The sequence below is a fragment of the Perna viridis genome, chromosome 2 (assembly GCF_037379345.1).
Source record: "Perna viridis isolate PV_CMFRI_1.1 ecotype Kerala chromosome 2, ASM3737934v1, whole genome shotgun sequence".
NCBI lineage: Eukaryota > Metazoa > Mollusca > Bivalvia > Mytilida > Mytilidae > Perna > Perna viridis.
Genome location: NC_142446.1, coordinates 10,299,182 through 10,325,482, shown reverse-complemented (window position 1 = coordinate 10,325,482; position 26,301 = coordinate 10,299,182). Strand labels below are relative to the sequence as shown.

Below are 26,301 nucleotides of genomic sequence, written 5' to 3'. Positions count from 1 at the left end.
TACCACATACATATTTCCTTCTACCAAAACAAACAAAAAATGTTTAAAAACAAGTTACCTTCATGTACCCCCGATTTTTACGAAGATGAAAATAATTCAAAATTAAATTCATAATTTTCACTTTAATCTATCACAACTTTTTTGTTTCACAAGATAATTAAATAAAATCTGTAGTTTCCCATTTTTATGTCTTCAGGACGTCTTCTACAATTATTTCAGATCATTTCTTCAAAAGGAAAAAGTTAGTTTAATGATTGATTGAAAAGGTCAGTGAAACTTGTTCCCAATCACATGATAGTTTTATAGATAAAGTGGTTATTAACAAGTTTCTTATCTCCATGTATTATAAGTCTGAAATAAACTTGGTTAACCCACTATCATGCAAACATGTTTTCCAGACAATCCAAATAGCAGAAACTCCCCAGACTTTAAGGATCATAATAAATAGAAATTCCTTTACAGTCTTTAACTTTAATCAGGGACATATATCCCTGGTATAACTTTAGGTACCTTTAATACAGTTCAGGTACAAAGGTCATATTGTTGGTCAATATGGTATGTGCATCCATGTATCATCTCACTTAATAGTTAGGGAACCCTTCTACATGTACATAGCAGACCATTAATCAGTTCTGTTTATTTTATTTTAGGTTGAAAATCAATGAAAATGTGTATTTAATTTTGAATCAATTAAAATATGAATTTAATTTTGAATGTATAAAAGGAATGTAAGGGTATACATGTACAGTAAATTACATCAGAGAACTTATAAAAAGAATACATACCATATTGGTATATATGGAACATATGTTAGTAAACACCACTTGACCTGACCTTGATGATATATGATCCATATGACCTGTTGTTCATTACAAAAAAATTGAATTTGTGAATGCATCTCCAGCAACATCCTTTTTATACGAAAGTAACAAATTGGCAGTTGTATATTGGTATGGTACTGTTGTGGTCGTATGTGTCTTCATCCGTAGACTCTTGGTTTTAGAATTTGTGCAATATCTTTAGTTGTGGTGGACCAATTGTTATGAATTTTTTATATGATTTTAGTAACCACTTAACAAAGGTTCCTATTCAATTTGGAGTTTGTGGTCCCTACCATTTAGGGCAAAAAAGGATAAAAATAGGTGTAGACACATGTAGAATGTTTGTTTTTTCTCCTATTTTGATAATTCCTTTTTTGCTCACCTGGCCTAAAGGCCATGTAAGCTATTGCCATCACTACATGTCCGTTGTCTGTCGATATCGTCTGTTAACTTCTTGTCCTCTGAAACTACTGGGTAGAATGTAAGCAAACTTTGCATGAATATTCCTTAAGGTATTTTTAATAATCCTTGTGTGGGAATTTTGATCTGGCAAAAAAACATGGCTACCGTTACTAAAAATAGACATAGGGGTCAAATTGCAGAATTTTGGAAATAACTCAATAAGATTTGTGCTTAGCTAAAGCCTGGCAGAGAGTAAAATTGTTCAGCCTGTTGAGATGGACCTACCTCAAAATTTTCAGAAAGATCCATTGATGGAAGAATGAGTTAAGGGCCCTGACAATTTTTTCCCCAAATTTTACATTTCCAACTTTGAAAACCTTCTCTGAAACTAGTGGATGAATTGAAACAAAATTTAGCATAAATGTTCAGTAGACCATCTGAAACAAACCGTGTGAGGGGATTTTGATCTTGCAAAAGTTTAGTATAGCTAAAATTTGGCATGGGTAAAATGGCCACCATTACTAAAAATAGAACATAGGTGTAAGACAGTAAGACAGATTATTTCCCATATATCTCCAAAACTGTTAGGTTTAGCAAAATTCTGACCTGGGTGTAAGTGTTCAGCACGATTAGATCTACCAGTGGTCAAATTTTTATGTAAATCTATAAAAGCTATGTTGGAGTTAATGCCCTTTTTTTTTTGGCTTTTTCGAAGTTCTTACATTTACTTTCAAAAATCTTCTCCTTACAAAGTACTGGACAGAATTCAGTGTAAATTAAATATGAGCATTAGGAATTTTTATCCAAGAAAAAACATGGCAACTTGTAAAAGAAATGTTGCTTATTAAGCCAGGAGAGCAATTCAGGCATTTTATAGCCTTACTTTAATTATTAGTCTTTTGAAATATCTTTATCTATATGTATTCTTCTTCATGCATATTTTTATGGCAGGATTGGTGGATACTACTAAGCAGCTGAACACCTCGGTGAAAAAATATTTATTTATTGTGCTGTTTAAGTGTCAATCTTTTTGAAGCACTTTTTATATGCTGATAGATTGGTTACATTATTTCAGTCCCAGCTATGAACAGGTCCAAGAAATAGCCCAGTGTTTGTTGGAGAAAACAAAGTACAGACCAAAATTAGGAATAGTTTGTGGTTCTGGTCTTGGTGGCCTGGGAGATTTAGTGGAAGAATCTGATGTAATTTCATACAATGAAATTCCGAATTTCCCTGTCAGTACAGGTCAGTTATCAAATAAATTACTGCTGTTCATGACAAATTTATTAGCACATTTTTAAATACATAACAATGATTTTAATATGCCCCTTTATAGGAGTTAATGGTGTCCTTTGAAAGAGGTACATGTATTTCCAGGCTCATACCTGTAAAACCATGGTAGGTGCTGATTAAGTGAAACTACAGTATTAACATATACTTATTGTATTCCGTCTATGTTGCACACCATACATATATTTGGAAAGAACACATATGGTGTCAATCATATGCTTATTTTTGGAACTCACATTTTACATGTACTTTGCCCTGACATCTTGCCAATCAATCTGACAAATGATCATTTCCTTTTTATTTTACAATACATCAACAGTTGTGTATTATTTTAACATGTTAAGAAGCTCTTCAGCTAAGAATCATGAAAAATGTGTTACATGGTTGGAAAGCATACATATTTTTATTTTTATACATCGTCAAAGACGGGACGTATTATGGTATACTGTTCTATATCTGTCCGTCCATCGTCCACACTTCGGACAATACCTCAAAAACACTTTCACCAACTTTAATGAAACTTTGGTGAATTGTTCATATATATTGACGTAAGCTCCCTTTCAATTTTTTTTTAATTTCAGATTTTTCGTTCCCGTGTTATGAATTTTTTTCCTTTAAAAAAGGGTGATTTTCAAGTTATTGGACAATAACTCAAAAGCACTTTCACCAACTTTATTGAAACTTAGGTGAATTGTTCATATTATTGACGTAAGCTCCCTTCCAATTTTTATAAATTTCAGATTTTTCGTTTCCGTTTTATGAATTTTTTTCCTTAAAAAAGGGTGATTTTCAAGTTTTTGGACAGTAACTCAAAAACACTTTCACCAACTTTAATGAAACTTTGGTGAATGTTCATATCTATTGAAGTAAGCTTCCTTCCGATTTGTATAAATGTCAAATTTTACGTTTCTGTGTTATGAAGTTTTACTCTTTTAAAAAGGCTGGAAACGGCCAAGGAAATTTTATTTGTTGAAAAATCATTGAAAACAGACTATTTGTTATGATGATCGGCTAATAAATATAAAAGGTACTTGGTAACCTTGTCAAAAAAGTGTGTTTTAAACAAGATAGAAATGTATGGGTGAAAAATCAAGACAACAAACTTAGTTAAAATTGAAGTAGCCTTGATAGTGCCAAAATGTTTTGGCATTTTTTGTGTACCTTTTTTTTTGAGGGGAGGGGGGTATTCACAGTATTTCTAGTTGATCATATCAATTCATTAAAAGCATAAGGACAAGTTAAAAGGGCAATGGGCATATCATGCGCGTACAGTGCAGCTGTTAATTTATATTTTGTTTAAAATGTGAAAGTAAATAGAAATTACCATGTGGTCTTTCATATTACCCCTGTTCTTAAGAGATATAAAGTATAAAGAATGTACTATAAAATTCAAAATTAAGGGAGATAACTATGTAAATGAGACTGATATACATTGGAAACTGTTGAATATTTGATATGAATTACATTTTGTATCTCCTAAGAACAGACAGGTTGGAATGAATGATTGTACATTTCATCATGAAGACCCATAAAACAACTTAATAACAAAAATAAAAATATGGAGCCTTTATTTGGGTGTATCACATAGTACAGAATTTACATGATTCTTATAAAGATTGATACTTGTTTTTTTGTAAAAAATTATATCAAAAAAGGAAAATTAACAAACAGTATTACTGTTATATTTAAGAATGATATACATGTATTACTTTTTCATGAGCAGTCAATTTGTTTAAATTGTAAAGATTTTGCTTTCAAGTGTACATGTATCTGATATTAGTTTATTAATAATGAGTCAGTTTTTTTGTGTGTTCCCATTTTGCCTTAGCTGTGAATTACAGGTAAAAAAAGTACTATGGTGAAATGGAAATTTATGTATTTTTCTGTTATAAATACAAAACTGTAAACTACTGAGGTGTTGTTACAATGATTAAGGCAAAATAATTAAGCCACAAATTTAAAATATTTGAATACCTTTCAAGCTATGATTTTTCTTGATAAAATTCTTTTTAATAAGATATTAATTAAATATATATGTGTATAATTATTTTTTCATGTATTAGTACACAAACAATTCAGGAACTATTCAAAAAGATTGAGTTCAAAAATGAAATATGTTTTTTTTAAAATACAGTGCATATGGATTAAGTTATTTTCATAGTACTTACAAAGTCATCTTGTAATCTACATATTCTTTATTTGCAAATTCAATACTAATAAATTGATTTTATTTATTTGAGAGCATAAATAAATGATAATGAAATAAAATACAAATGTAAGCTACACATTGAAAGTGTACTTGCTTAAACTTATAGCTTTGTAATTTGCTGCAATCCTTTAACAAAGATACCTGTATTTTTAATACCTTCTTGCATAGAAAGAAATTTGAACAGATAAAGTTCTCTGGTATTTGTTTTATTTCTAGACAGAAATTCAGACTGATAAAGTTCCTTAGTAGTTTTTAACTCACTTTTTAAATATGTAAATCAGAATATTTCAAAACAATTTATTTTTTAGTTTTCTCTGGAAGTTCAAACTTATTTGGAATACATGTGATGTACAAAGGGACATAACTCTAATTTTAATTAATTGTATTGTTGTATATGTTACCACTATCTGTATTGAATAATCTTATATTGACTTTTTCTGTTATTATTAGCAACACTTTTCAGTTTTCACATTAAGTAATTGATATTAAAAAAAAATCAGTCAGTTTAAAGTGTTAATACTGTTCTGAAACTTAATAATAGCCATTTAAGGTAACTTTACTTTATGTTTAGATGAATAAATCAAAATTACTTTTTACTTACTTTTTGTTTTTAGACCTATTAATCCCAGATTAACTGTCAAAGTTTACTGTTTCAATTCAATAATGACAAATATCTTATCAGTATTTTATTTCAGTTCATAAAGAATTAGGTTTTGTATGTATGTACATGTATGTTATATACTAAGGAAAATAACTCTACCTCAAATTGTTATATATATTTGTGTCTGATTAATTTCTTGGTATGGATATGTATAATATATTTATTGATCTTCTTTACTCTGATCTCGTTATTATCATGTGTGTCAATTTGCACAGAAACTTACTACTTATTATTTTTGAAAACTTTACTCAGAGAAAGTCCTGTATAATATTAATAAAAATGCTCAACTTATATTTACTCTTCCAGAAACTATTTAAATTTTACAGACGATTTGGCTATATGTAAATTAATAATGAAAAAAAGAAAACTCTCACAAAACCTTAGATTAATTATGTCAGAATATTTTCATATTCTTACCAAAATTTTCAATTTTCATTTCAGTATCAATTTGAAAACTAGCTTTATGGTACTATAACCTTTTACAGACCTCATATTTATGTAATATTATCCATGAATGTTTATCTATTTATTTTATCATTATATTTGAGATATTTATAATTGATAGTGCTTCATAAGCCTCTAAAGACTGATGTGTGTATTAGGTTTAAAATTTAAAGAATGATTATGTAATCAATGCTATTTATCATTATGTCTTATATGCTTTACATATATGAGGCTGCACTTTAAAATAAAATTCTACTATCTATACATGTTAAGTTCAGTTACTTTCAATGAGAACCATCGACTTACAAATGATAAGACAATTGATTGTTTTTTTTTAACATTTTTTTTTGCTTTTTAAATTTTAATGTTTAACAAACATTGATATGAAGACTTGTTTACTTGGTCTTACTGCCCTGAAGAAATGTGATTTTTGAAATGATCTTACACCTTGCACACATACATGTAAGTTACATGTACACAGCATATACTGTGTTTCTTGTTCTCTCATGTAGCAGTATTATATTTTAGTGCCTGGTCACACAGGAAAGCTTGTGTTTGGAAAGTTAAAAGGACAGATAGTTGTACTGATGAGAGGAAGATTACATTGTTATGAAGGCTATCCTATGTGGAAGGTATGTCATTAATGAACAGGTACATACTGTTCCTGGAAGCAAAAAAAAAATATGTATCTGTTTTGTCATCATCTGTAGAGACTTTTTTACAAGCAATATCTAATTTTATGATGAATATGCGTAAAGTTTGAACACAAGATTCCTAACCCTAGAAGAAAGGTTAAGATGAATTTGAGGGCTCCAAGCCTTTTAGGAGTAAGGGATCAAATACAAACTCAAACAGTATGAACTGCTAATTTTTTACTGATTTTGATGGATTCAAAAACTTTTGAATAGGTCATAACAATATTGTACTTGTAAACAAGTTTATTCTTGATGTTATAATTTGTGTAACTGAATGTATTATTAGAATAAAAAAGAGAAATTTTAAGCAACAAATTTTCATTAGCAAATGCAAAATTGAACTAAACCGAGACATACAACCAGGTACCATTTTAATTGTTTAAAACACATATTGTAATGCTTGCACATTGTGATCCCCAAGTCAAACACAGATATGTTGTATGAGGCCGTTTTAAAATATGATAAATCTGATAATTTTTGAAAGATTTAAACTTTTATTTTGAATTTTTAGGACATGTGAAGTGAATCATGGTCCATTGATATTAATCAGTGATAGCTTAAATTAACTTTCATGCTATTATTTTAAAAATGGTAAAATTTGGGTGTTATTGATCTTAGAAAAAAGTTGTAAAGACTAGAAATGACCTGTCAAAATTATTTTAATTGTATATTTAGAATGTGGAGTTTCTAAACTTGAGTCATTAGTTTCTATCAACTCCACTTTTGTTTTGTAAAACATGTATAGAAAAATCACTGTCTTAAGATTTGGTTGAAGGTACCCTCCACAAACATGACAGTTGTAGAAATCATGACATACAAAATAAACAAAACTAATGATATATTTTTTTAATGAGACTAAAACCAGCCATGTGCCATACTGTCAATCCAAATTTTACAATAAGAAGCCTTTTTAGCTCACCTAGTTTGATCGGCCATGTGAGCTATTGCCACCACTTAGCTTCCATCGTAGTCTATTGTCGTTAACAATTTTTCAAAACTCTTTTCCTCTGACATTACTGGACCAATTAGAACCAAACATAGTTTGAATGCTTCTTAAAGTGTTCTATATAGAACCTATCTTGGAATTTTTTATCTGTCAAAAAACATAGCCAATGTTACTAAAACTAGAACATAGGGGTCAGACAGAGGTTTTTCCCATATTTCTCAAAAAACATTTGGTTTATAAAAATTTCATTTGGGTAAAATTGTTCAGGATGATGAGATCTATTTCTGGTCAAATTTTCATGTAAATCTGTTAAGCCATGTTGAAGTTCTTGCCCTTTTTCAACATTTTTTTGTTATTTAAATGTTATTACTTGGAAAAATCTTCTCCTCATGCTCTGACTCTACTGGACCAATTAGAACCAAATTTAGTATGAATGTTCCATAGGGAATTTTTCATAGATCTGATGTGGGGATTTTTGATTCATTGAAAAACATGGCCCATAGGGGTCAGACAGAAGTTTTTGTATGTATCTCCAGAAGTGTTCAGCATGTCCGATGAGATCTATCTGTACTCAGATTTTAGTGGAAATCTTTTACGCCATGTAGGAGTTATTGCCTTTTTTGGCTATTTTTAATGTTATTATGTTAGAACCAAACTTGGTATGAATGTTTCTTAGGATATTCTACATAGAATGTATCTGGGGATTTTTGATTTGTTAAAAAACATGGCCACTGTTACTAAAAATAGAACACATAAGAGTCAGACAGAAGTTTTTTGTATATATCTCTAAAACTGTTAGGTTTATCAAAATTCTGAAGTTGAGTAAAAGTGTTCAGCATGGTGAGATTTATTTGTGGTCAAATTTTGGTGTAAATCTGTGAAGCCATTTTGGAGTTCTGTCTCTTTACATCTTTTTTTCATTTTTAATGTTTTTACTTTCAAAAATCTTCTCCCCAGAAATTACTGGACTGAATTAAATGAAAATTGATTTGATTTTTCAGTAGGTATGAGTGTCAGGAATTTATCAAGCTAGGTGAGCGATTCAGAATATTATGTTATGACAATAATTAAAATTGAGACCCATAATAAAGCTTGGATGTTATGTCAGTGCTTTCTCAGCTTTTTAATGTATGACCTCAGTGCTTGTATCAAGCTTCACACTTGAAAGCATTTTATTATTAGTACTTTCTTTAAAAAATAATACACTATATTTTGGTTTAAAATAGGTCCTCGTGCATTATTAACAGTCATAACCTTTTCACCATTGATTGGTTGGCAACTAAGTATCATTGTGGCCAAAACATGTTTTGATACACATGCTTCTTTAAAGTAGACATCCTATTTGTAATTATAGCAGAGATCAGATTACATGTAGTACTTATTTGTCATCAGTCTTATAGTACTTTATGACACCTTTTAAAGAAGAATTGAAGATTTAGCACTCTTACAGAGGTATTTCAAGCAAAAACATGTACATTTTTCAATATGAAAGACCCCGAAACTTACACTAATAATTTAATATACATATAAATGTTATTAATCTCTGTGATCATATGCCTTATGTTGTATACCACAAAGGTCAGACCTGGATTGATTTTTGGGGTTATGACCTACATTGTTAGCTCACCAGCCAAAAGGGCTATGTCAGCTATAGCCATCTTTGTTAACAATTTTTCAAAACTCTTCTCTGATGCCACTTGACCAATTAGAAATAAAAACATGGTACAAATGCTCACAAGGGTGTTTTGCATAGAACTGATGTGGAGATTTTCAATCCATCCGAAAACATGGTCACTTACTAACAATAGAACAGAGGGGTCAGACAAAGTTTTTTCAATATATCTCAAAGACTTTTAGGTTTAGCCAAATTCAGACTGGATAAAATTGTTTAGCCTGATAAACTGTGTTTAAATTTTTGTGTTAGTCTGTTGCATCATGTTGGAGTAATTGCCCTTTTTCGATGTTTTTTTTTTATTTCGCTATCAAACTAAGTATTGTTTTTTAGGGTGTTCTGCATAGAACTGATGTGGGGATTTTTGAGCAGTCAAAAAAATATGGCCCCTGTTTATAAAATAGAACCTAGGGGTCAGCCAGAAGTTCTTTGTGTGTTAATGTGTTAAGGAATATTGGAATGATTGTTTTTTTTCAACGTTTTTTTAATGTTATTACTTCAAAAATTTGAAAATTGGTATGATTGTTCCTAGTAAGTATGAGTGTTAGGAATTTTTATCCAAGAAAGACATGGCCACTTTTACAAAAATAGAATGTTGCATATGAAGCTAGGTGAGCGATTCTGGCTCTTTAGAGCCTCTAGTTTAGGAATTAAGGGCTAAAAACAGACAAAAACTGTTTTTCAACTGTAGCATGAGTAAAAGTGTATGGATCTCTGAAGTTTCATGCCTCAAAAGAATTTTTTAATTGATTTTGGAGTTATGACTTGAACCAGTTAGGAGTTAGAGGCAGTATGGGAACCAGAAATAAGCATTTTCCAGACTTTGGGACACTAAGTTGAGTTAAAATGAATTGCTCTCTTGACATTGTAACACAATGTGCCTTACCACAACATAAAGACTGTGATTTATTTTAAGGGATTGTGACTAGAACTGTTTAGGAAATAAGGGCATAAAAGAGGCCAGAAACAAGCATTTCCTGATGTCTGAATAATTTCTTGTGTACAAGTGTATGAATCACTTTGAAATTATACCACACAGTGCTTTATCATTAAAGAAAGGCTTGGGTTGATTTTTGAGGATCTGACATGAACAGTTTAGGAAAACGGAATAAAAAAGGGGCCACTTAAATTCTTGTCAAATTCTTTTGTTGTGTCAAATATTGAATTGCACTTCATCAGTTCTTGAATGGAGTATCCATACTTGTCCCAACTCTGCAACTGTATAAAGCTGCACCTTGCAAAGCATTTCATGGCACATGTACTTTACTTGTAGGTCTGAATGAACATGTTCAAGTGTAAGCATCTTTTTTCTCAAAAAAGTCTTTCAGTCAAAATAATTTTTGCTTTCTACTACAGACAACTATCCCAATTAGAGTGATGAAAGCTTTGGGTGTGGACACTTTATTCCTTACAAATGCTGCTGGGGGTATTAACCCAGACTTTAATACAGGAGATATCATGATTATCAGGGATCATATAGATTTTGCTGGATTATCTGGTGAATGTGTACTACGGGGAGCTAATGATGACAGGTAGGTTACAATATATTTATCAGTTCAGGTGTGTGGAATTAGTACATGTAAATGCAAATATTTTCTTACAGAACTTGTCTCCAGGCAAGTCAAAATAAAAAAAAACAATGACTTGCCTAGGAAAATAGTTTTTTGTTGAAGGTTTTTTTTCAATATCTGCACAATTAATCTGAAAAAAAATTGGCAATACATGATGGAACTATGGGTATTTTCTGCATGAAGCTGTTAGCACAACTCAAGACAAAAAGAATTAATAAATCTGGATGTCAGCCAACATTATCTTTTTGAAGTGTAATTTTAAACAGTTTGCAAACAATTTACAGCTTTATAATGGTATGTTACTTTTTTTTATCAGTGTCATTGGCAAAGACACTTGCTTTTTGTTTGAAAAGTTAATGGACCAGGGTAATATTTTACAAGCTTCCAAACCTCAAATGGAAAGTTGGTGTAGATTTTTTTGTGTAATGGTCCCTACTGTTCTACTGTTTTAGAAATACACATTTAAAGAGTGCCAGAGAGTCACTAATGATAATTCAATCATATCCACTGATTGTTCAAATAGTAACACCTAGAACAATTTTCTGCCATATTGAAGATGTCTATCATTTAATCAGTCTTGATCATTTAGTATTGCTTGTTGGATGAGATTCAGGATGGTCCTGATGCTTGTTGGATGGCTTCAGAATGGTCCTGATGCTTGTTGGATGAGATTCAGGATGGTCCTGATGCTTGTTGGATGAGATTCAGAATGATCCTGATGCTTGTTGGATGAGATTCAGGATGGTCCTGATGCTTGTTGGATGAGATTCAGGATGGTCCTGATGCTTGTTGGATGAGATGAGATTCAGGATGGTCCTGATGCTTGTTGGATGAGATTAAGGATGGTCCTGATGCTTGTTGGATGAGATGAGATTCAGGATGGTCCTGATGCTTGTTGGATGAGATTCAGAATGGTCCTGATGCTTGTTGGATGAGATTCAGGATGGTCCTGATGCTTGTTGGATGAGATGAGATTCAGGATGGTCCTGATGCTTGTTGGATGAGATGAGATTCAGGATGGTCCTGATGCTTGTTGGATGAGATTCAGGATGGTCCTGATGCTTGTTGGATGAGATGAGATTCAGGATGGTCCTGATGCTTGTTGGGTGAGATTCAGAATGGTCCTGATGCTTGTTGGATGAGATTCAGGATGGTCCTGATGCTTGTTGGATGAGATGAGATTCAGGATGGTCCTGATGCTTGTTGGATGAGATTCAGGATGGTCCTGATGCTTGTTGGATGAGATAAGATTCAGGATGGTCCTGATGCTTGTTGGATGAGATTCAGGATGGTCCTGATGCTTGTTGGATGAGATGAGATTCAGGATGGTCCTGATGCTTGTTGGATGAGATTCAGGATGGTCCTGATGCTTGTTGGATGAGATTCAGGATGGTCCTGATGCTTGTTGGATGAGATGAGATTCAGGATGGTCCTGATGCTTGTTGGATGAGATTCAGGATGGTCCTGATGCTTGTTGGATGAGATGAGATTCAGGATGGTCCTGATGCTTGTTGGATGAGATTCAGGATGGTCCTGATGCTTGTTGGATGAGATGAGATTCAGGATGGTCCTGATGCTTGTTGGATGAGATGAGATTCAGGATGGTCCTGATGCTTTGTATTGATTACTTTTCAGTCACCAGATCCTTTCAGAGGAAATGATTTTAAAGAATATGAAAGAAATCATTTAGTGAGAGACAAAGTTTATTTGTGCCTGTACACGTAATCTTGTCTATTTTTCAAACTTTGCTAAAATGATCCTTTTCCAGTGGTGCATATTATTTGGTCAAAAATTAAAACAATATTTTTATCTTATCTTATCTATCAATAAGTTTAGGACTATTGTTTTTCAGAAAACACATTCTTCTTTGTAAAACTGGTCATTTAAATTCTAAACATTATTATCAGATTTGGTCCACGATTCTTGGCTACAGTTGGGACTTGGGATGATAGAATGAATGAGTTAGCAGAGAAAGCAGCCAAAGAGTTAGGATTAGGGGATATTTTAAGACGAGGAGTGTATGTAATGATTGGTGGACCTACATTTGAGACTGTTGCTGAATCCAGACTTCTTAGAAACTTTGGAGCTGATGCTGTAGGTTAGTGTAGAAGGATTTACTGGACATTCTCAATACTTACTTAATATAAATATTAATAATTTAATGTTTATTTTAAAGTTTATTGAAATGATAAGTGTGATCTACCTTCAACATACTAAAAACTCCAGTCTACTAATAATATTATCGTGAAATATACAAAATGTACTATGTAACATCTTTAATAATTAATGAACCAATCTACACACAGATTTTGCACTTACAATGCATAGATCTAGGTTAAAGGTATTTTTGGTAATACATAGGGGTAGCCATTTGACCCAGAGGTTTTAAGTGAAACCTAAGCCATGTTAGAGTTATTGCCCTTTTTCAACGTTTTTTCACTATTTTTGATGTTATTTCTTTCACCTCTGACACTACTACACTAGTTGAAACTGAACTTGGTATGAATGTTCCTTATGGTATTCTGCATAGAAAAGATGTGGGGATTTTTTATCCATCTGAAAACAGGCAATGTTACTAAAATAGAACATTGGGGGTCAGTCAGAAGGTTTTTTGCATATATCTTCAGAACCCTTGGGTGAAGCCAAATTCTGACATTGGTAAAATGTTCAACATGATGAGATCTATCAGTAGTGAAATTTTTGTGTTAATCTGTTAAGCCATGTTGAAGTTATTGCCCTTCTTCAACATCTTTTTGCTATTTTTAATGTTCTTACTTAAATAAATTTTCTCCTCAGAAACTACTTGACAGCACTTAATGAAAATGTTCCTTAGGTATGAGCATTAGGAATTTTTATCCAAGAAAAAACATGGCCACTTTTACAAAAATAGAATGTTGCTGATCCAGGTTCTTTAGAGCCACTAGTTTTACTTCTACTGTCAAGTTACTATAAATGTGTTAATTTTCTGGGATGTCAAATAAACATGTTTGTTAGTATCAATTTTTGCAGTTTTAAACAATTGATTAGGGTTATATAGTGTTAGAAAATCAATTTCTCTGGTACTATTTTTGGCTCATTTCCATCCACTGCAAAAACAGCCAAAATTAGTACCCTGCGAAAATTAATACCTTTATTGTATTGCATTTTCATATTTTCAGTGAGAAATCCTTAATGCAGTAATTGTCACAAAAATGGCCGTAACCACTTGTATTCAAAATGGCTGTATCTTCTTTCTATACCTGTGAAGTAAATCAAGTGTTATGCCATCTTGAAACATAACACAAGTTTCAGTAAGAGGTGAAAAAAAAATAAATACCAGTGATGCAAACTTATTCAAGAATGTTTCCTCACAAATGATGTTTAAACTCAAACACAATTTGCTAAATAAAGATACCTGCAGTATACAGTGTGTCATTCCAAAACACAGCATTTTATCAATTTTTAGCTCACCTGGCTGAAGGCCATGTGTGCTTTTGCCATCACTTTGCTTCCATCGTAGTCCATTGTTGCTAGCAATTTTTCAAAACTCTTCTCCTCTGACACTACTTGACCAACTTGAACCAAACTTGGTATCAATGTTTCTTAGGGTATCCTGCATAGAACTGATATGGGAAATTTTGATCCATCAAAAAACATGGCCACCGTTACTAAAAATAGAACATAGGGGTCAGTCAGTATTTTTTTTGCTAAATCTCCAAAGCCATTAGGTTTAGACACTGTGTGACATTGGGTAAAAGTGTTCAGCATGATGAGGTCTATTTGTGGTCCAATCGTCGTTTTAATCTGTGAAGACTTGTTGGAGTTATTGCCCTTTTTCTATGTTTATTTGCTATTTTTGGTGTTATTTCTTTCCAAAATCTTCACCTCTGACACTACTTGACCAATTTGAACCAAATTTGGTAAGAATGTTCCTTGGGGTATCCTGCATAGAACTGATGTGGAGATTTTTTGATATGTCAAAAAACATGGCTGCTGTTATTAAAAATAGAACATTTGAGTCAGACAGTAGTTTTTCGCATATTATATCTCCAAAACCATTAGGTTCTTTCAGTTGCTGAAATGATCCTTATTATAAGGCCTATGAAAGTCTTGAAGATTTCAAAGTTGTCAGACGACTCCTTGTAAGAGTTATTGCCCTTGAAAGGTGAAAAATTATGTTTTTTTTTTCAGTTTTCCTGATGATAAGTCCTACTGAAGTCTTCTTGAGTCAAAATTGTTGGACAACTCCATGTTAAAGTTATTGCCCTTGGAAGGCAAAATTTAACCACATGAGCGATTCAGGCTCCTGGGAGCCTATTGTTTTTTATTTTGTTAATATATTAAAAAATTTGATAATTCAAAGTTCTTTAAGTGTTTGTATATCAAAAAGAAACATTTTTAATCAAAAAGTCCTAAGTTCCACAGAAAGTTAGTATGCTGTATGAACCTCATCAATTTTTGCTGGCTAAAATTATAGCATTAATTTAATATAACAAGGGGTCAATTGTTGAATGCTGTGAGAGATGAATTATCATAGGGTATGAGGAAATTCTTAGAATTTTAATATTCAGTTTGCAAACAACATACTGACAGATAATTGAGCAACCTACCTTGAAAAACACCAAATTATTTCCTCCAACAGGAAATTCTGTATGTCAAAACTTTTTTTCTTTCAAAGCATTATGCTGTGACTTAGATTGGGAGCTGTGTTAAATCTTCAATGGGATTAAATTTCACAGAAATTGGTCATGGGGGATCAATATTTTGTGTGGGTGGCTGCAGTAGGTCGCCATGTAAATAAATCATATTATTACAGGTATGAGTTCTGTAGCTGAAGCTGTAGTGGGGTGCCATATGGGTATCAAAATATATAATACAACGTTGTTTTATTACAGGTATGAGTTCCTTAGCTGAAGCTGTAGTGGGGCATCATATAGGTATCAAAATATTTCATACAACATTGTTTTATTACAGGTATGAGTACTGTAGCTGAAGCTGTAGTGGGGCGCCACATGGGTATGAAAGTATTTGGAATATCATTGATCACTGACAAGTGTTGTTTGGATTACAACTCTGCTCAGGCAACTACTCATGAAGAAGTTCTAGCCATAGGACAGAAAAGAGCTAAAGATTTACAGAACCTTGCACTTAAAATTCTGGAACTGATGGAATAATTAGAGCTAGTACAGTAAAACCTCTCTAAACTGAAACCCTTTCAGACTGTAGAATTTGGTCGATTTGGACAGATATATGATTTATCCAGGTGGGTCAAGATACATATCGACTGACATAATGGGACTTCAAAAGTTGTCTGATGTATGCAGGTTTTCGGGGTTCAGTTTAGACAGGTTTCACTGTAATATCCCATCGTAGTTTATATTATAAAGTAATCTTCCAACCATTCTGTAATCTAATTATTGCAATATTTAGCAATAAATGTTTACATGTTGTTATTCTAATAGCTTGACTTCAAATATGTATCAAATATTACCAAATATATTTAAAATTCATTTTCTGTGTTTGTTTTCCAATTTTTATTTGAGGACTTATGTACAATAAAGATACTTAAATGAACAGAAATATTACTGTGCAGATTTTTACTGTATCATTTTAAAGTTGTGTAAATTAAAGAAATCCCATAAAAAAACATTATCGGTAATTTGAGCAAAATTCCTTTGGCAGATTTTTACTGTATCATTTTAAAGTTGTGTAAATTAAAGAAATCTAATAAAAAAACATTATCAGTAATTTAAGCAAAATTCCTTTGATGTGTACTTGCTGATAATGCTTGGATCAGCAAACCAAGTTGATAGCAGGCTCACCTGATATGAACCGTGATAAAAGTCACTATCAAAAACAAAATACTATTTATTGCTGTAATACAGCAGTGATATAAATGTTGGATTGGTTTGAAACCATGATGTTCCATTAGACAATTGTAATGTCAACACATAAATCAAAAATAATACTTGAATAGAGTTTTGTGAAGTCAACGTTACGTTTGCCTCGTCAATGAAAAGAGTGGATATTTTAGCTAAAATACTTTTGGAAATTTGAGCACCATACTACTTTGTTCCATGTTTATTACAATAACTAAAGAAGGAATTTAAGCTATTCCTACAGTGTAAGAGGTTAATTTCCTGCTTTTCTGTTGGTTTGCCACCAAGAAAATAGCCTGCCAAACAACTTCTAGCATTGCTGGAGTAGATTTTAAGCATGATGTTGGAGTGATTTTTTGATAAATTGTTATAATACCTATGATAAATGCATGTAGAACTTATTTCCTAAACTGTACATGACAATATAAATATTACACGTACTATATTTGTCATAGTAGATTTGAACTTTTAAAATAAATTTAATCCTGATTTTTGTCCACAGTCCTACACCAAAAGTTATTTATATTTAGAAATATCATAGAAGACACAGTAACAATTTACTTGCTCATATGTTTGTATTATTTTGCACAGATCATCATTTTTATCACACTCAAATGTTCATTTTTCCTTTGTTAAATGATCTAAAGTGTTAGTTGAGTGTAAAGCATATCATTTGTAAATGTTTTTTTGTTTTATTCTTAGAGGAATGTTTGATTTGTAGATATTGTTATGTTTGTGCTGAAAGTATAAAATTGATTGTTTAGAAAATATTTTAGAAGCTTTAAAATATGTTAATATTTTGTAGAGTGTATTATTTATTTTTATTCAAAATGCCTGAAAGTTTAGCAACAGATTTCCACATAGTAATTAACTTTTGGTAACTTTACTTTAAATCAAATTTTACTCTTTCTGTGATAGTTAAGTCATTATTTCTTTATTGATGTTATAAATCCATTTTTACAAATATATTAAATTTTTGTGCTTAAATGTGTTTTATTTCCTTTGTTTGACCTAAAAACTGATGTAAGGGATGAAAACTGGTACCCTTGCAAACGATTGAAATAAAAAAAATTGAGGTAAGGGATGAAAACTGGTATCCTCATGAACAATTGTTATAAAACTTTTAGGTAAGGAATGAAAAGGTATCCTCACAACAATTGTTATAAAACTATGATGTAGAAACTGAAATACTACTTTTTGGAAAAAAAGGTTAAACACTGATAACACTAGACCTTATTTAACTTTTTTTTGTATTTTGTTCATAGAAAAGTACTCACAAGTTAGAGTTTTAATTAGGCCATGAGTACACCAAGTATGACGGTCAAATCACTTGAGCTATGAACACTTCATAAATAAAAAGTGTTGTAATGGGCTACATAATGTTTATTGTTTCTGTTTTTAATTTTTTTTTACTAAAAGTTACTTTTTTACCTAAAAGCACCTTAACAAACCATCTTGCACTTACCTGGTATATTTAAATGTATTTTTATATGACTGCCAAATATCAGTATTTGTTGTTTAAATGCAGTTGTATAACGGTACAGTACTGTTATTATCTATAGACACTTGGTTTTCGTGCAATAGAATGTATACTATAAAAAAAAATAGTTGGATGATCTGATTAAGTCCCAAACCACAAAAGGAAGGTTGGTATTGCCACAACTATTTTGGAATTAGGGGCCAAAAACAAGCATTTCTTAGTATTAAACAATAACTGCAGTTTAGGCATATGGATATCTACATGTTCCATGTAAGTTCAGGCCCTGTGCAGGTCTGGGTGTTAAAAGAATAGGCCTGCAGCAGCACTAAGCTTGTCGTAAAAGGCAACTAAATAGTGCTCAGAACCCTAGCCTGGGGCTAGGGCGCTCTGCCCACAGAGCAACTGGGATATGTGCCTCTGGTGGTGGAATGGGGTACCCCTGGCGTGTTACATGCTGGGGTTGTCAGGCTATAATACGGAAAACCTGACCGCAAACCATAATGGTGCATCATGTTGGGAAAGATGCCACGTTCCTCGCACGTTAAAGAACCCTACTGTGGTATTCTCCCAGAGTAGGAACCATAGGGCTCCGCCACAGGAGGCTAAATTGCCCGACCCTACCCACCTCTCCCTATTTCCAGTGGCAATTAAAATTTGTCGACCCCATTGTCCTTTTGTCCCATTCCCTTCTCATTTCATCATTTCATGATGATTTTCTCATCAATTTCATGTTCATCGTCTGAATATAGCTGAAATATTGCTGCTCGGACGTTAAACCCCAACAAACAAACAACAAACATGTAAGTTCAGGCTGGGACTGATTTTGGCAGTTAAGGAATGAGAGGCCAGAAACAAGCATTTTCCTGATGTCCATACAATAACTTAACTGTAAGTAATTTTATCTTTTAAAAATTATACCACAAGGTGCCATCTCAAACCAAAAGATGGCTTGGATTAGTTTTTGGGGCTATTATTTGAGCTAATTAAGAATTAGAGGCCCCACAGGACTAGGAACAAAAATTTTCTCATTTCTGGATAATAACTTGAGTAAAAGGGAACAGATCTTTTTGAATTCTACCACAAAGTACCATATCACCATAGGAAGGTTGGGATTGATTTTGAGGTTGAGACTGGATCCATTTAGGAATTAGGGGCAAAAAATGGGTCAAATTCTTATCTTGTGTCAAATGTTAATAACAATCAAAAATCAAAGCTGTATCAAGTTTGAATGGTGTGTCCATACTTGCCCCAACTGTCCAGGGTTCAACCTCTGCGGTTATATCAAGCTTCGCTCAACAAAGCATTTTAAACTTGAATAAAATAATGCAAAAAACCAATACATTGTAATGGTTGCAGTAGCTCCTCTTTGGATTTATGTATTTTTCCTTGAACTGATATTTACAAAATGGTATCTTAGGGAATATTAAGGGTTTTGACATATTCTAACAAAAATTTCGGACAATAGAACAATTCTGAATTGACTTGGGTCCTTTCCCATTCATATCCTTAGTTGATACAGTACAATGTCCTGCTTGGTACAGTTTAATAAAAACACAGAGGTTGAACCCTGAACAGTTAGCTATGGTCTGTGTATACATAAATCAGTATTCTCTGGAGTCATCATTACAGGCACTAAAGCAGTCATAGGAAAATGAGACATTTAATATGAATACAATGTAAAATAAAAAAGGATGATGTATTTATGCACTGTTAGTATAAGTTCTTCTATTTCTGACTATCATTCAAACTGGTTTTTATTCTTTAACATGTAGGCTGCCAGAAATTCTATAGGGTTGGGTGGTCTGAAATATAATAAAAATAAATTTATTGCAAAAATATTATTCATTGTCAGAATGAAACCATTAACATCATTGTCTCATAAAAAAGTGTAGAAAGATGAAACAAAAAATGTAAATATTGAGGGAATAAAATAAAATGTACCTAATTAACTCACAAGTCTAATCTTCATTCCAATAAAAACTAGAAATACTGTGAACAACCTCACAAAGATAATACCCCATCTTCAATTGGACTTCAGTGTAAAATGCTTGCTGGTTTATCTCCTTTCACTGTCATCCAACAGTAATTATATTTCTTCATGGATATCTCCGTATGATACCCAACCTTTCCGTAAATTTCATTGAAATTTCTCGAGTGTTTTATGAGGAGTTTTTCTTACAAGAAACCCTTAATTTGGATTATCTTCCATTATAGTCCTTTGACAGCAATTATATTCCGTCATATATATTTCATCAAAATCCCTTGAGCAGTTTAGGAGAAAAGTTATAGAAGTCTTCGAAATTGTGATTAGTTAAGTAATATTAAATAGAAAAATAGCACACTAAACTGATGATTTATTAAGCCTAACTATGTTTCAAGTTATTCAAATAAACATGGTATCCCCTAACTAAATTGTAGTGAAATGATTAGAAACTTTAAATCATGTTATTAAACCCATAAGTTGGATAATCTCCCTTTGCAGTGACCTGCTATTAATGTGGAAGTATTTTAATTCATAGAAACCAATTCTTGTTGAGTAGGGAAGAAATACAAGTTCATGGATTCTTGAATTCATGGTATAGAGGTTTTCAGTATACACATTAATGGAAATTGTCTTATCGATGGGAACCAAATTTCGTGCTTTGCCTACCCATGAAAACCATGAAAACTGATACCCCATGGACAATACATGTAGTACTTTCACAGTAATTATTTTCATTCATGCGTATCCACACGTAATGTCTAAACTTTCTTAAAGATTCATAAAAAAATCAAAAGGAGGAGATTGTCTTGTAAGATGTGAAAACGTAATACCCATAATTTGGATTATTACCGTTGCAGTGATTCATCACTTTGCTTTATTGACATCTACTAGCATGTACAAATGTATGACACTTAATCTTCCTAGTAACCTTCATCATAATCAGTAATTCAGGAGGAGTTTCAACTTCACAAAAATCATAAGAGTTACCTGAAATCTGATTGAAAAATGCAGGCAGGGACTTTTATAAAGAATCTAATTCAAACCAAAAACGAATAATTTAGGAAGTATATTTTCCTTCTTTTTTTTCACTTTTATGTCTTTAACACTTATAAAGAGGGAGTTATAGTTTGTGCTAGGTAGTCAGGGTGGTTGAAGGAGATTTAAACTTTCTCTCAGAAACAGATTTACATACCTATGGAATAATCAAAAAATCAAAAATAGGAGGCACATATTGGGAATATATAATCAAGATTCTGTGAAAATATCGTTCAAATTCCATTCACTGGTATAGGAGGAGTAACGGATAAGAGATGGGTCCAGCTATGTCCCAATATTCACAAATGACAAAGTCTGTGTTTTGCTATGTGAAACCCCCAATCCCTCCTATTCATTGGTATAAGAGGAGCCGCGAATAAGATATGGCTCCCCCTGTTTGACTAAAGGAAGCATGGGTGGCAGAAGTCTTGTTTCATAAAGCAGAAACAAAATTTTGTCTTTTGTGAAAGTTATCCCTTTTATTATTACTGCCAAGATGAGTCACCATTGACTTAGTTTAAGCTGACATAAAGGCAAAAATGTGTATTCACATAGGGTTTCAATTGCAATTTTGAGTGGACACAGCCACCTGGGCCATACAAAAAATGGATTGTCTGCAGAGGGTTAAGGTCATTAACCTATCAAATTTCAAAACATTGGCACCTGTGGTTTCAGAGGAGTTGATTTCTAAAAATTAAAACACCAAAATAGCAAAAAGGATGACAAAAAGAACAATAATGCCAGTATGGGTTAACAAATTTTCATGAAAATACTACTATGGTTAGATTACATCATAATGAACTCTTATACCCAGTCTGACTTTGTCTAAACCATAAACTCTTTTCCTAAGTTCTATGAAATTGGGTGTGACCATTGTCGAATTAAAATAAAAAAATGTTTGAAGACTGCATGAAGATAAAACTTAATGCACAGTCAACTTTTGTGACAAGGACATAACAAGTCTCCAGACAAAACTTCAGCCCAAAATGTAATAATGTGAGGATAGAATAAAATACAAGTGCCTTAATGTGTTACCTTACCTTTCTTTTGCCAGAACTGACATTCCATTCAGTAATATAGGTACAACAGTCTGGTCAAGGTAAGCTCGAGTAGGTAAGGATTGTAAATCTACACGTGGTCGCTTAGATGGATTCTCTTGTAATTCCTTTTCACTTGTTATTATTTTCTGGAAAAAAATTAAAGTGTACAAATGATTTCACAAAGTTATTCAATAATAAATTCAAATACATGTATACGTTTAGATGTGTTGGAGTGATGCAATCCCCTATGGTGCAATGGTTAGTGTTTGACATAAATTTGTTTCAGAGTAAGTATGATGATAGGTTTCTATGAAATTTTCAAAATATATCTTTGCCAAAAATCTGTGAAACCAAATGAAATGTGAACTTGAACTTCACATCAACACATAAAAAAAAATAAATAACCTACAAGAAAAAAAGAGAGTACTAGTATGTTTAATTACAATACTAAGAACACAGTCCTACAATTATACAATCATTTAAATTTGTGTAGGAGGCAACCTTCTCACCAACAATATATAATTATTATAAAAAAGCATTCTGAAAGTATTGCATAGCAATACGAAGTCCCAAATTGGAAGAAATTTATGCTGAAGAGATCAGAATGCAAACTTCACGCATAATTTGATAACGAGAAAAGTGTGGAAAACCGAGTCTGCACTAAATCCAAGAGCTATAACATAGCAAAAAAAAGCAACTGACCAGAAGATAATTCAAACTTAATCTGTAACTTGTCATGGGCAATGTACCAAATATTAAATTTATATCTGTACTCATGGCCAAAGAAAGTGGAAAACTATGTTATTGTATGAATTTTCTGAAACCAATGGCCTCAACTCAGACCAAAACCAAATTTGAACTTGATCAGCAACTTGTCATAGTAAAGCAATGTCCCAAATATCAAGTGTATATCTGTAAGCATACCAACAAAAGTGCATAAAACTGAGTTATTACATGAATTTACTAAGTCCAAGGGTTGTAACTCAGTAAAAATTCAATGGACCAGAACAAAATTTGAATTTGATCTATGATTTGTCATGGTGAAGCAATGTACCAAATATCAAGTGCATATCTGTAAGCATGACCAAAAAAATTTGGAAAACTGATTTGACAGACTGCTGGACAGAATACAAACCTTTCAACTCATCATCAGCAAAAGTTGCCAGTTTGGGAATCTGAATAATAAAACGCTTGCAGGCAATGATTCAAAGGGGCAGACTAACAAATGCCCCCCCCCCCAAAAAAAAAAGGAAAACAAGCTCAGAAAATTGTGAGCAAAGCTGTCTTGGTGATACCTCCTGCTCCCCTCGCCCAGAAAACCTATAAGAAACCGCATAAGTGATTTAAGGCATTCAGATGGAAAAAAACAAAAAGAAGGCAAACAATGGAATCATTGCTCTGCCTTAATTCTATTAACTCTCCCAACCTGAAATCCTATATCCGCCTCTGGCTATGGCTTGTATACTGCAAGAACTCAACTACTTACTTGTACATTTTCAGGAACACCAGATGGCAGAGGAGTAGAACTCTGTTGGTCTGTCAAAGCATCACCAGCCACTGATCCTGCTGTATTCTGATCTAAATTCAACAAAAATTGAAAGTGATTTTCACAATATTTTCTCTTTCATCAAATCATTTTGGCAGAGTTCAACAACATTAGTGTTTGGAACAGCATTGGTTTCCAACACAGTGAGAATATGGCTACCTACATGTAAACAGTTGTATGAGCCTGAATTGTTTACCTGGTCATAGATTTGACCTAAATATGAGTTAAACAGCGACAAACAGAATCTGAATGTAATTAAATATAGGATTCACTGACCACTTTATTGAGCTGTTGGACCAAGCACCCAATAGCACTAATGGTGGACTATTTGAATTAGTTCTTAATATCATTTTTCAAAGAAACTTACCTTAGATCTTTGCTACAAATATTGCTGATACTTTGTACAAGTTACTTTGAAAACTGAGGATCAAAGGCTATTTTTAGCCTTTCATAAAATAAGTATCTATACAATTTTCTTTGTAAATTTGCCTAAACCAAACAACCAATACAGATAAGCCCTAGAGGTCATATATGTAAGTGAATCAAAGTTTATCAAAGAACTATGATCAGTAGGTTTTTAGCCTCCAAGTGCTGACATTTCGCAATTTTTACATTTTTATTGCAAAACTGTAATAATAGGTCTCCACACAGGAGAGCAATTTAAATTTTATACAATAAAATGGAAATCGGCGACAGAAAACGCTGAAATTCCTTCTTTTTTTTTTTTTGCCGCAGCCATAACAAAGTTTGGGTCGAGGCCACAAACTAGGTTAGTCGGGTTACCAGAACCACATATTTTTCTTTTTAGGCCTGAGAACCACACCAGTCTAGCAGTCTAGGAAACATTAACTAGCTTCGATGATTTAATAATAATAAATTGAATCTTAGCCAGACATTTCGGCTCAAAAATATTTTAGACCATGAACAGTATATCATAACAAATTTTACCATTTTGGAAGTTAATGATAACAGGGCTGACGAAAAAATATGAATTTTAAAAGACTTAGGTGTTTTAATTCATACCAAGCATTGCATGCTAGGCTAACAGTAGACGTTCAGTCAAACTGGTATAGGTATCGGACAATCCCGCAGAAATGGGTCAGGGAAGTGAATTCAAAGTGAAAGTAGCAATTCAAAAACTATGAATTTTTTTTTTTAATTTAATAACAATATCTAGATCCAGTACACTGAATTATTTTTGTTTATAAATGGACAACCCTTTACCTACCCTATCTTGCCCCTTTGAGCTAAGCGTTCTACTTCGTCTGCCTCGACAAATGTAATAAAAATGTATCAGTGTGATGCTCGGTTGTAGGCTGTGCCTAACTCATATTATATTTCTTTAAGAGCGTTTAAGGTTTCGCCATCCTCATGTTATTATGATGTCCCAATGTGAAATATATTATAAAACTACAGATTTAAAAAATACCAGACTTTGATTTCAGGTTACCCCAGGGACTTTATTTTACATTCCCTGGTTATGCATTTCAGTACTTTTGAAAACTCAAAATTGAATAAAAATCAAATTTTCGAAATACATTCTTAAAATCTTTGATTCTAGCCTAGCCACCGTATCAATTTGTAAATGTGTACAAATCTTCAGTTGGAAATATCACGTATTAATGATAAAATCGACAAAAGAGTATTTGGGTACAGGGAAAAGTTAGTACATGGGTACGGGTAATCCTTTTTGGGATTGGGCGCTGGAAATATTTTTTTGTTTTCAATACAAGCAATATCTCCGGCACCGAATCCAAAAGGTTTTGTTTGTTTGTTTGTTGGGGTTTTACGTCCGAGCAGCAATATTTCAGCTATATTCAGACGATGAACATGAAATTGATGATGAAATGAAAAAGGGATGGGACACATGGACAATGGGGTCGACAAATTTAGGGTACGGGTTACACATTCCCGGTTACAGATAAGTAAAGGAATAAACTTTACAATTAGACATTATTGCTAAAATAATGTAGAATAGTACTTGGCTAGTTATAGCACAGTGCTTTAGGTTGAATGCCCTGATGCCATCAGAATAAAAGCTTCTCACTTACCATCTGCCATATTGGTCACTATGGGGAAATTCGTCTGGTCCTGTCTTTTGCCTTGAGCTGGTAGAGACAAGGCACGCTTACTTGTAACGTACTTGTAACCAGTCGTCGCACACTTTAAAGCCAATAACCATTTCATCTAGCATAAATAACGCACAATAACGTTCTTTTTTTTTCACATTAGATAATAGATGGTGCCACCCCCGATGCCACCACTCTTTATGTTGAACAGAGACTTTGTAATGCACTCCCTGTGTGAAGTAAAGTAAAGCCTTTATGTTGATATTGGTTAAAAATAAACATATTAAAGAGAAGAAATGAAATTCAGGAAAACATAAGAAAATATGTTAGGATATTATCTTCTAAGTTCAAATTTGATAAGTCTCTATTGATAACTGTTTCAAGAAAAAATTATGAAAAATATTAAAGTATTGTTTTAAAAGGCAGTGACTATGATTACTCGTAGAAATAACAATTACGGGTTACTCGTAGGACGATCTCTTAACATGGAGTTAAGATAATAAATACTTTGTATAATTTTTTCCCAGTTCATTATCATCAGCAGATAACATGGAAACCTTAGTGTAAAATCTTAGACC

At 32.6% G+C, this 26,301-nt stretch overlaps 2 protein-coding genes across 4 annotated transcripts in view; one reads left to right on the top strand and one right to left on the bottom strand.

Annotated features, from left to right (window-relative positions):
- Window positions 1–17,556, top strand: part of LOC148623594 (purine nucleoside phosphorylase-like) — a 28,922-nt gene extending 11,366 nt beyond the window's left edge. For all 3 annotated transcript variants that reach the window (XM_088565527.1, XM_088565529.1, XM_088565528.1), the window contains exons 2-6: window positions 2,299–2,468; window positions 6,356–6,459; window positions 10,497–10,672; window positions 12,619–12,809; window positions 15,665–17,556. In XM_088565527.1, coding sequence (XP_088421653.1) covers window positions 2,299–2,468; window positions 6,356–6,459; window positions 10,497–10,672; window positions 12,619–12,809; window positions 15,665–15,864 — 841 coding nt within the window. In that variant the 3' untranslated portion in view covers window positions 15,865–17,556. The remainder of the gene's footprint in view (window positions 1–2,298; window positions 2,469–6,355; window positions 6,460–10,496; window positions 10,673–12,618; window positions 12,810–15,664) is intronic.
- A 2,137-nt stretch (window positions 17,557–19,693) lies between these two features.
- On the bottom strand, window positions 19,694–25,857 carry LOC148623593 (protein dpy-30 homolog). The gene is made up of 4 exons (XM_088565535.1): window positions 25,706–25,857; window positions 23,595–23,686; window positions 22,109–22,254; window positions 19,694–19,851 (listed from the first exon to the last, which is right to left on the bottom strand). Exons 1-4 carry the CDS (start codon window positions 25,839–25,841, stop codon window positions 19,788–19,790), a joined length of 438 nt encoding a protein of 145 aa, XP_088421661.1. The 5' UTR covers window positions 25,842–25,857; the 3' UTR covers window positions 19,694–19,787.
- Between the last annotated feature and the right edge of the window lie 444 nt (window positions 25,858–26,301).